Source organism: Phascolarctos cinereus, unplaced genomic scaffold, assembly GCF_003287225.1.
Source record: "Phascolarctos cinereus isolate Bilbo 61053 unplaced genomic scaffold, phaCin_HiC Scaffold_5;HRSCAF=322, whole genome shotgun sequence".
Classification (NCBI taxonomy): Eukaryota; Metazoa; Chordata; class Mammalia; order Diprotodontia; family Phascolarctidae; genus Phascolarctos; species Phascolarctos cinereus.
In genome coordinates, this window is record NW_027555958.1 from 112,290,783 (window position 1) to 112,303,465 (window position 12,683).

The 12,683-nt window shown below is 34.8% G+C and overlaps 1 protein-coding gene across 1 annotated transcript in view; it reads right to left on the minus strand.

Annotated features, from left to right (window-relative positions):
• VTA1 (vesicle trafficking 1) overlaps positions 1-12,683 on the minus strand; it is a 104,007-nt gene that overhangs the window by 29,534 nt on the left and 61,790 nt on the right. Inside the window, 2 exon segments of the mRNA XM_020972487.2 lie at positions 429-599; positions 9,507-9,618. Of these exon segments, the coding sequence (XP_020828146.1) occupies positions 429-599; positions 9,507-9,618 (283 nt within the window).

The window sequence follows — 12,683 nt, forward strand, 5'->3', positions numbered from 1 at the left end:
ACAGTGGGGCTCAGAAGGAACTGTGCAGTATGACAGAGGAGCAGATCAGGGCTCATCCCTCTCCTCAGTAACAAACCCTCTATCCTAGGGCAAGGAAAGGAGCTGCTGGTGGTAGCATGACAGCTCCAGGTGACAAATGGTACATGGGAACAGATAAGGTCAAGAGGGAAACATTAACTTCTATCATCAAGGATCTATAAAAATTCAGAATACCTAACAATACATTCATCACACTGAAACTATAATAAACACAATTTAATCTTTCAGATGGTAATTTAGGATCTTCCTGTTTCTTTAGATCATTGCTATTATCAATGATAACTGTATTTTTACAAAATACAATTTACAAACAATAAGCATTTCTGTTTAACAGCACGCTATACATCAGAATTAATGATAAATATTTTCAGATATTTTAAATTTCATACCTGTGCTATGAGGAACTTCTGCTGGTGTATTAGCTGGTGCGTGAGCACCTGGAGGAATTTGTATTCCTGTATAGCTGCTTGACGGCATGTTGCTTGGGTCATATGCTGAAGATGATTGTTGGGGTGGGTGAGTGGGTAGGGGAGAAGTCCCAGCTTCTTCATTTTCTTCATCTATTAAGAAATACACAGGTAAACAGGGTGAAATTTTATTTAATTTCATTTTTTTTTTAATTTTTAAAATTTTTTTGGCTTTTAGGCAATTGGGGTTAAGTGACTTGCCCAGGGTCACACAGCTAGTAAGTGTGTCAAGTGTTTGGTCTGAGGCTGGATTTGAACTCAGGTCCTCCTGACTTCAGGGCTGGTGCTCTATCCACTGCGCCACCTAGCTGCCCCGAAATTTTAAAGACAGTAATAAAAAAGCATACTTTACTAAATAAGTCCGTTGCTTGCTAACAAGCTATAAATACATTATATTTAATGGTACATCAACTACAAACTTCTCCATGCAGTACAGAGCAGCACCAAGGGATGTCAGAATCTTGTGGAAACCCAAAATGTAGATAAGACAGAGTAGTCCAAATTAACCCTGGGGCAATGGAGGAAAGTTCTAAGAAGAGTCCAGTGAGGGAGTCCTGGAACCCCACAGGGAGAAACACCCTAGGCAGATGGAGGAGGTAGTAGATAAAGGCTTTGGGAACAGTGGAGGAAGTAGGGAAAAATAGTCTGACAATCCCATGGCAAGAGAAAGGGCAGGAAAACTGGTACAGAAATAAGTTAAATTTAAAAGGAGGGGAAGGGAAGAAAAAAGGAGGAGGAATGGGGTTAAAAAAGTAGGGCAGGATAGGTAAAGGAAGTCTTAAGCAAAACAAATTCCAACGTTGGGGGTGGGTGTAATCAATGAGTGAACTAAAAGGAAAGGAAGAAAGAGTAAAAACATAGATAGGGAAAGATGAAGAGAAGGGAGAAAGTAGAAAACAGGCTGTTTCATTTATAGATCACAAGTGTTAGTTTAGGCATACTCCCTGTCTTTTACCATCTTCTTTTTATTTATAAAGGTAGGGGGAAGTCAGTAAGCAAAGGGTGGAAAAAGTACAAAAGGAAAGTATAGAGGGAAACTGGCAATTAATAATAAAAACTAATAGGATTATTTCACCCATAAAAAGGAAGAGGATAGCAGAATGGATTAGAAAGGAGAATGCAACATATTGTTTACAAGATTCACATTTAACATAGTCTTTGCATGAAGTTTATATAATAAAGGTCTCAAATACAAGATATATAATGCAGTGATTCAAATTTATCAGACTAATAGCCATTCCCCAATAGAGAAAAGGTAAAAGGATATGAATAGCCAATTTTCAAAGGAAGGAATCAAAGTTATCAACAATTATATGAAAAAATGCCACAAATCACTAATAATCAGATAAACATGAATTAAAGCAACTCTGAGGCTCTACCTCACACTCATCAGATTAGCACTTGTGTTATCTGATAACACAAGAAGAAAATTACAGTGGGTAGAGGGATTGTGGGAAAACAAGTACATTAGTGTGTCATTGGTGGAGTTATGATGTGGTATAATCATTCTGGAAAGCAATTTGGAACTATGTCTCCAAATTTACTAAAATGTGCATACCCTTTGACTCAGTGATAGGAAGACCTCAGTTCAAATCTGATCTCAGATACCAGAAATGTGGCTTGTAACCCTTGGCAAGTCACTTAACCTTCCTCAGTCTCAATTTCCTCATCTGTAAAATAGGGATAAAAACAACACCTACTTCCCAGAGTATGAAGATAAAATTAAATGATATTTGTAAAACTTTGCAAATTTTAAAGCACTACGTAAATGCTAGCTACTACTATGGTAACCTTGGGCACAGTAGTTTAAGTTGAGTAGCAGTACTGGAAGCCAGACTGCGAGGAGATGAGAAATTAGTGGATAGTGAAAAAGTAAAAACAGCAAGTGTAGATGATTTTTTTCTAGTACTTTGGCAATTAGAGAAAAAATAAGGATAATTTGATCAAAGGGTCAAATAAAGGTTTAAGGATGTGGCAGGCTTGAATATGTTTACAGGAAGAGAGGGCCTTTAGAGAGAGACTGAAAATGTGTGTGTGTGAGTGTGTAAGAGAATGAATGACTGATGGCCCAAGATGGGAGGGTATGTGATGATTCATTTGTTATGTAACAATCATTTGGTGATTTTAAAAGTGTAAGACAAGTTTTAATTAAGTTGGATTTCTTTCTTTTTCCTTTATTTTTCCACAGGTAACTTACAGTTTAATGCCATTTGACAATGATTTCTGTTAGCAAAAAACCTGTATATTGAAATTAAAAAAAAAAGAGTTTAAAAAAGTAAACATCATTCTATGCTTTTAATACAGAATAGTTCATACTACATCTGCACAGAATTTATTTTTAAAAAATTCTGTGCTTCTAACAGTTTTATTTAAAGCCATGACAATGCACTTAATAGGTATCTGCTAATCCAGAGGAGAACGACCTCTCAATGTACACAATCCTATCTGTGCCCATTCTGCTAAGTGGTAATACACACCCACACCCTGCAAAAAACCCAATTTTTCTTCCCCTCATTTACCAATCACTCTATCATATCTAATAATAATTAGATACATTTTTTTCCTTCAATATTATCATGTAGGTTAAAAGTTTCTTATCAGTTTGCAAACAGATTTTTCTAATAGGGTTCATCCAGTTATTTTCAATAGGTATAGAAGTCTATGAAGCCCATTGTTGTTTATTTTAGCACCAACATGATTTTTTACACTGAGTTATATTCCCTTTGCTCTCCTCTACCTCTATCCCTACCTATCATTCTTGGTTCCAGCTATATAAATATTAGGTATTTATTATATTATTGTTATTATTATTGCTATTACTTGGTGTTCCTACACAGGCCTTCTCCCATAGCAGAAATTATTTTCTCTCTTCCACTTTTAAGAGTCTCTAGTTACCTTCCACATTCTACTCAAGAGCTATTTTCAGCCTAATCCTTTCCAATACTCTTAGCTGTTAGCATTCTCTTTCCCACCCCAAAATTACTTTGTCCTGACTTGTATATATTTTGTATTTACCTAGTTTTGTAAGTGTAGATAATTATTTACCCACAGAAAGCTCCACAAAGGTAAGGGTGGTTGGTTTCATTTTTGTCTTTGCTTTCCCAGCGCTTGGCATATAAATATATGCTTAATAAATGTTAGTTGAATTGAACTGGACTATCAAGTCTACATTGGTATTTATCTAGGTGACTTGTAGTGGGGTGGTATTTGGCCAGCAGCACTTTGGACCAGCTTGCAATCAGACACTTATAATTTTCTGAATGACAGAATAAATTCAGGTAGTAATATTTAGATTTCTTTCAGAACATTTCCTTATGCAAACCAAATAAACAAACTTCTAAAAAGCCTATTATTCCTAGAAATACACACCATCTTTTGTTCTTAAAAAGAGATGAACTGTGTATGGCATTCTATTTTCTACAGAATGTATCAAATATCCAAGTCTGGAACAATGTTATTAGAACTGATTTAACATAACAATTCCTAACTCAAGAAGATCTCTGTAATTACCACAAAAACAATGACAGTGGATAGGTTATTCATTATGTTATTACTAGCTTTAAAATGTCAAACTATAGGAAAGGATTACTTTTTAAAAATTTGTTCAGTTCACTTGTTACTAAATAAGAAAAACAAATCAAAAGGTGATATGTAAGTGGACATTTTCCAACAAGTTACTAGTGTAGACATCATCTTTGAACAGATTCAGTCATTTTAGCAGAGATATTTAAGTTTCTTATTAAAACTCAGATCATGAATACTTCTTAGGCACTGATACTGTATCTGGACAGGTTACAGATGAAAATACTTTACTGCAATCTTTAATACATATTTGATCATTCTCTGATTCGCATTTCAAGTACAATGAAACCTCAATCTTAGTATCTAGAAATCTAGCACTTAGTAAGGCCAGAAATATTGGAGAGGTATTCTGCAACTTATAGTCTTAGAAAGTTGCTGAGAGGTTAACTGACCTGCCCAGGATCACCCAGCCATTAGATGTCTGAAGCAGGCCTTAAAGCCAGAGGCTTGAAGGTTAAACTCTTTACCCATTTACATTATGCTGCTTCTTAAAGCCAGAAGTGAATGATGAAAAGGCAGAACCCCAAGAGTAAAGGTAAGGAGTCTTATTTATGCCTGCAAGTTACAAAACCTTAACCTGATCTGAATGAACTAGAGTGGTACTAAATAAGCTAAAGGTTCAGAAACTGGCAGTTTATCCATGAAAGACAATATGGTGATCAAAACATAAGTATTTTCTACTACATGCATGTGCTTAGTTGTTAAAACTTTCTTTGAATTGAAAATAAACTTAAAACAAGTCAATTAAAAAAAAGCCACTGGTCTTTCAAAAATGTTTTGGATGCAGTTCACACCACTTGCAATATGCTGAATTCTGTAATATAAATTAATTATAAAAGACTATTACTGAGTTGAAAATAAAAAGTGGGGGAAAAAACCCAAATCAAATTATTTTAGACTAAGAATACAACTTATTGCAAACTACTAAATTTATGATAAAGAAAAGCAATGTTATTAGTGAAGAATATATTCTGAAGAATTCCATAGAGTCAAAACCTTAAATACTGTACTGTGCCTGTAATAGGTGGAGAGCTGTCTTTAATTGCGAATAACTAACTAGATGGAGTAAAAAGAAATACTACTCTGGTTATTACTATTAAGGACTTTCTTCAATGTGACTATTAGACTAAAAAGGATAGGTCTAAGTATTATAAAAGGAGATAGCTGCTTATATCACTGTGGTTTGACATGGCTACAATGTCAATGTGAAAAATCATAAATTACAGATTATAAATTTCTAAATCAAGTTGATTTCCTATGCTCACATCTCTTTGTTTCTCAAACTAACTGGTATATAATTTCCAAAACTATATATGTAGTATGGCTGGGTGTTCTTGCTAGTTTTTTGGGTTTTTTTGGTGAGGGCAGTTGGGGTTAAGCGACTTGACCAGAGTCACATAGTTAGTGAGTGTTAAGTGTCTGAGGCTATATTTGAACTCAGGTCCTCCTGAATCCAGCGTCGGTGCTCTATTCACTGTGACACCTAGCTGCCCCTTTCTTGGTAGTTTTAAAAACTATTTGAATTAAGCACCAAAACATCTATGAAAATAAAATTTTTAAAAAATATATTTTAATTTTTTTAAAAACTGAGAACTAAATTTAACACACACTCCACCCCCCCCCCCATAACTGATAGCTAAAGTTTGACTGTATGGTTCTAGGCATGGGTTATCAGAATAAAGGAATCAAACCTTTAAAATAGTCACATATTTATACATTCTTAAGCATTAGGTTAATAATTTTCACTTCATTTCCTGTCTTGAGAAACTACATTGTTCATGTCTTAAAAATCTAACAATGTTTTCCTATTAGTATAATTCCAAATTTGAATTTTAAAATGTTAATCAAAGTTCTTTTGTCAAATTATACTAACATAATCTTACTAGATGAAGTATATCATTTTAGCACCTTAAAGATTTATAAGATCGCAATGAGATTCAGGGACAGAACTATACCCTACTAAAATAATATCAATGGTAGAGCATAATTTTGAAATTAAAGGGCATAAAATACTAGAAAACTTGTCAATTTGTAACATTACATAGGGCTAGTTTCATCCCATTTACAAATGGACTTTTCCCCCTTAGTTAGTGAAGGAATAAAATGAGTAAGCAGAAAGGAATGGAGAAAAGCCTAGCAGTGTATTTTTAAACAATGTTTCCTTTCTTTCAAAGATGCAGAGTAGGAATTGTGATGAGTTCTTTTTCTAGAGTCTTCTGCAATCAAAGTATTTGCATATGACCTTTGGCTCCAAAAGACTCTAAAATGTTATGGCATGTATGCCACATCTGGCATGATGGCAGCAATCCTTTACAGACAATAATTCATATTTTAACTGCTCAAATGTAAAAGGGAGTACCTTATATTACTTAATAAATTTACATCTAAAAGAAAAAAAAACAACTATATTGTGACAAATTGGGGCACTAATATTAGGTCTCATAAATTTAATTTATAAAATTATTCTTTAATTCCTAGAATATTATTTTAATAACAACTTGGGGAAAGTTCTTAATATTTTCCATGAATGGTGGATCAACATATGACTACCAAAGCTAGGAGTAGGATAAGGGCTGGATCTGTAATTTCACTGATACAGGGAACTTCCTCTACTAATGCAGGTCTCCGTAACTATTTGTGTTAGCTGCCTAGAGGACTGAGGTTAAGTGACTTGTACAGGGTCACATCGCAAGCATATGTCAGAGGTGAGATTTGAACCCAGATCTTCCCAGCTTCAAGGCTGGTTCTCTTATCTAGTAGGCTACGGTTACTTTATAAAATCCTAATGTCAACACATACTTTTTTCTATTTAGTTTAGCAATTTGCTGACTCAAGAAAATTACATAAGGACATATTTTCACATCCTGTGCCCAATTAGCACTTCATTATTTTTCAAATACCATGCCAAACTAGTTATAAAGCACTGCAGCAGACTATGTATTAAATAGCAGTTATATAACATCAATGCAAAGTTGCAATTTGGACTGAGAGAAAAATAAGCAGGCGAGTTATAGATTTAGAGATTTAACTGATCTCATTTTAAGTTTTAGATGTCTATTGGATATCCAGTTTGAAATGTCCAATACCGGAGATGTGAAACTGGAGGTCAAGGGAAACATAAGGACTGGGTAAGTAGATGTGAAAATCGATATGAAGATGATAATTAAAACCATGAAAACTGATGACAGCACCAACTGAAATAGTATAGAAAGAGAAAAGAGAGGGACCAGGACAGAGTCTTGAGAGACACCTAAGACTAGAAAGCATGATCTAGAAGAAGATTTAGCAAAGGAGATGGATGAATGGTCTGATAGGAGGGGAACCAGGAGAGAGCAGTGTCACAAAATCCTGAAAAGAAAAGAATATCAAGATGTGGGTGATTGACAGTATCCAAAGGCTTCAGAAAGGCCATTAAGGATGAGGACTGAGAAAAGTCTATTAAATTTGGTGATTAAGAGATCACTGGTAACTTTGGTGAGAGCAGTTTTGATTAAACAATGAGGTCAGAAATATGTGCGCGCGCGCGTGTGCGTGTGTGTGTGTGTGTGTGTGTGTGTGTGTGTGTGTGTGTGTGTGCATGCATATGCATGTGCATGTCTGGGGGTGGGGTTAAGGTGGGGGACAGGAGTCGAACAGGGAAGAATCCCATTTGTTTATACTTTATATTATACATATATTTATACTCTAATTCAATAATATGGTAACTTAAGATGATACTATCCAGTCTGTATTACAGGACAATTTCTTTTTTAAGAAACAAGTATAGGAATCAGGGAGTAGACAAAACTATTTAGACCGTTTTAGACACAAAAGTCAGAAAACAAAATACTTATCATTTAATTAAAGTGTATATGACTATGCAAATTGATTTACATGCTTAACTTAATGGTTTTGATAACCTTATTGAGTAGTTTCTAGTATTTTGATTCAGATAATCTTCTACAAAACTTGACGTGTTTTAAATATTTTAAATTTAAACATTTTTGATTCTAATTATCTTCTATAGAACTTTAAAAATTATACATTAGAAAATGAATTAATTTCCAAAGAAGTAAATTGTTATTTGGAATTATGCTAAGAAAGTAACTATTCTTTGACTTAGAGATTGCATTGCTAGGCTTATAACCTAAGGAAATTAAATCGAGAAAGGCTTCACTATACACCAAAAAGACTTACAGTAAATACTTCACAATATAAATGGAAAGTACAACAACAACACCAAACTGAATACGATATTACAATGCTCAAGCCTGGCATCAAAGAAGTGATGAGAAAATGCATCTTTCATCCCTCTTTGAAGAGGTCAGGGATTATCAATGTGGAAATTGCTTATACTCTCAGACTCAGTTAATGTGTTAGTTAGTTCTGCTATACCTCATCTCAATGAAATCATGGGTCCAGTCCCTGATTACGATATTTGTTTCTTAAAAAACAAAACAAGAAACCCTATAATCTTATAATACAGACTGTTCTCTATCACAGATTTTCTTACATTATCTTTGACTACTCACTTTTCCTTATTCCAAATATCCAATCAGTTACCAAATTATGTGGTTTCTATTTCCACAACATCTCTCATATCTTTTTCCTTTTCTGTAGCCAGTTACCACATTAGTTCAATCCTTGCCCTATTAACTGGTCTCTCTGTCTCAAGTCTTTACTCATTATAATTCTGCTTCCAGAGAACCGCCCAAGTGATTTCCTAAAGTACAAATCTGCCATGTCATTCCCCTACTCAGCAAAACTCCAGTGGCTCCCTACTCTTTCTAGGGTGACATAAACTCCTGTTTGACTTTTAAAGTTCTTCATAACCTGGTCCCAACCTATCTTTCTATTCTCATTACACATTTCCTTTTCACATTTTATGGGCTAATCACACTAGCCTTCTCTCACTTCCCACATGGCACTCCAATGATTATCTCTCTACCTTATCACCAACTATTCCCCTGGCTCCTATTTGCCTCACAGAATCACACCTTCTACACAAAGACTTTGGGTAGCTGAACCTCTCCCTTTCCTAAATGGTTTTTAGTTATTTTGTATATACTAACATACGTACATGTTGTCACAATGTAAGCATCTTGAGACCAAGAACTTTCCTTTTTTTGGTCTTTATTTCCTAAATGCCTGCACAGTGATTGGCACTTAAAAATCCTTGTTGACTGATGTAGCCTGTGTTTCTTGTCTCTCAGGTTATCAATCCGATTGTATTTAGCCACTGTACTGTTTTGTTGTTGTTAAGGTTCCTTGTATCCTTGTCTCTTTCTCCAGAGATTCATAATTTCTACCACCCACACCTTTCTGGCCCTGATGAAGGATGCAAAATTAGGCTGGGCTCTCGATAAACTCTAAATAAAATAGAACTTGAATAATATGAATGTTGTTGAATTACTTTACTTAGAATAAATTAATACACACCATTACTTTCTTCATCCATTCCAATAGGTCCAGCTTGTGGAGTTTCTCCATTTTTTAGACAGTTATGGATATAGGTTGCCTTCCATCTGGCATATTTTCTGTGTTTCATGTTCTGAAAAAAATAGAATATTTTGGAGTTATTACTATATTTATTTTAACAATAATAGTTAGACAGGGAAGGAAACTGATTTGCTACGATGAAAATATATAACCTCCCAATTAAAGTATCGTTGAGTGCAATGCAAGTTCCCTAAACAGAGAATGTATAGTGCTGAGTTGAAAGGGGATAGCAAATGTTTCCAGTTTAAGTAATTCTTTTCCTGGGCTGAAGGACAAGTATGCCAGTTCTGAAGCTTTTATATCATCCTTAATCTATATCCTCCCTATTACGACAGTTCCTTTCCTCAGGGTGAGTCTATTCCAGGAACATTCACATATCCAGTTGGGTACAAATGACATTCCCAGCAGAAGAAGGAGAGAACTAGGTTAAATGAATAATGAGGTCATAAAAACGGACTTAGAATCAATGGACTTAAATATTAACACAGACAAAAAAACTAGCTCTCTAAATCTCTCTAGATAAAGCAAGGATGCAAAAAGGAATAGTCTAAGCATTGTACCTATTTTCAGGCAAAACTCTAAGCTGTGCCACCAAGCTGAATAATACTAAGTCATTTCACTTCTCTGAGGCCTCAGTTTTCTCATTTCTGTGGCTTCATTGTAGTTCTAAAAAATATAACCGTGAAATGAGAAATATTTCTGTCTCCAATTACAAAAGGACCAAAACCTCTCTCAGAACATGTATGAGCTAGTTTTCATTTCAAATTTTTAGCTGATTTTGAGCACTAAATCTTGATTATCTGAAACAAGTCCCAAGGAACCTTAAAATTAGCAACTTATATAAAGAACATAAGATCTTTAATTCATTGGCCATTTTCTTCTTCATCATAAAAAAGGTTAATATGAAAAACGAGTTTGTAGGCAAAAACAAAAGCAATCCTTTACCACTTGCAACAACATGTTTAAGGAAACTGATCCAAATACAGGATATTATGAGATAGCATCCTTTCTCTTACTTATGGGCTTCTTTCTTTTTTCAACTTTAATATTTTATTTTTTCCCAATTACATGTAAAAACAATTTTAACTTTTTTTTTCAAATTTTGAGTTCCAAATTCTCTCTGTCCTTCTCCCCTCATCATGAGAAAGCAGTCTGACATAGGTAAGATATATGTAGTCATGCAAAACACATTTTCATGTAAGTCATGCTGTGAAAGAAAACAGAGAACAACCACCACCACCACCACCACCACCACAACAACAAAAAACCCAAGAAAAATAAAGAAAGTAAAGAAAAAATATCTTCGATCTACAGTCAGGCTCCACCAGTTCTTTCTCTGGGGGTGGACAGCACCTTTCATCCTATGTCCTTCAAGAAGAGTCTTGGATCACTGTATGCTGAAAATAGCTAAGTTATTCACAGTACATCATCACAGAATATTGCTGTTACTGTGTACAATGTTCTCTTGGTTCTGCTCATTTCACTTTGCATCAGGTCACATAAGTCTTTCTAGATATTTCTGAGAGCATCTTGCTTGTCATTTCTTATAACACAATAGTATGCCATCACAATCATATATTAGAACTTGTTTAGCCATTCCTCAATTGATGGACAACCCCTCAATTTCCAATTCTTTGCCACAACAAAAAGAGCTGCTATAAATACTTTTGTACCTATAGGTCCTTTTCCTTTTTTTTTTTTTTAATCGCTTTGGGATACAGACCCAATAGTGGTAATGATTGAGCAAAGGGTATGTATGGTTTTGTGGCCCTTTGGGCATAGTTCCAAATGCTCTCCAGAATAGTCGAATCTGCATACAACTTCACCAACAGTGCATTAGTGTTTTAATTTTCCCACATTCCCTCCAACAGCTGTCATTTTCCTTTTCTGTTATATTAGCCAATCTGATAGGTCTGTGGTGGTAGCTCAGAATTGTTTTAATTCACATTTCTCTAATCAATGATTTTAAACATTTTTTTTCATATGACTCTAAATAGCTTTGATTAATTTGTCCAAAAACTGCCTGTTCATATCCTTTGACCACTTTATTAATTGAGAAATGGCTCTTATTTCTTTAAATTAGACTCAGTTTTCTATATATTTGTGAAATGAAATCTTCATCAGTGAAACTTGTTATGTTTTTTCCACAGTAATAATTTCAAACTATGTCTTTTCCTCCATTTTCTAAAGTATTTTGCTTCTGACTTGTACCTTCCCCAACTTGCCCTCACTTCTAACAGCCCCCACCCCTTTCTTTTCCTGCTTTCCTTTATGGTAAGATAGATTTCTACACTCAACTGAGTGTACATGTTATTCCCTCCTTCAGCCATTTTTCTGATGAGAGTAAAGGTTCATGCACTCTTTTCCTCCCTACCCCCCACACTGTAAAATCTCTTTCAGTCTTCTTTTATGTCAGATAACTTACCCCATTCTATCGTTCCCTTTCCTCTTCTCCCACTGCATTCTTATTTCTCACCCCTAATTTTTTTTTTAGATAATCGTCCCATCATGTTCAACTCACACCTGTGCTTTCTATGTATACTCCTTCCAACTGCCCTAATAATGAGAAAGTTTTCCCAGGTTAGAATGTATTGAATCTCTTACAATTTTTTCTTCCCATTTACCTCTTTATGCTTCTTTTGAGTCTTGTGTTTGAAAGTCAATTTTATTAACTGTCCATTTTTCTCCCTGAAGGACTATATTCAGTTTTGCTAGGCAGGTGATTCTTGATTGTAATCCTAGTTCCTCTGCTCTCCAGAATATCATATTCCAAGCCCTCTGATCCTTTAACATAGACACTGCTAAATCTCATGTTATCCTAACTGTGGCTCCACAATATTGGAATTTTTTTTTCCTTTTTGGCTGTTTGCAATATTTTCTCCTTGATCTGGGAGCTCTGGAATTTAGCTATAATATTCCTGGGAGTTTTTCACTTTGGGATCTCTTTTAGGAGGCAATTGGTAGATTCTTTTGATTTCTCATTTTATCCTCTCATTCTAGAATCAAGGCCATTTTCCTTGAGAATTTCTTGAAAGATGATACCTAGGCTCTTTTTTTGATCATGGCTTTCAGACAGTCTAATAATTCTCAAATTATCTCTCCTAAATCTATTTTCCA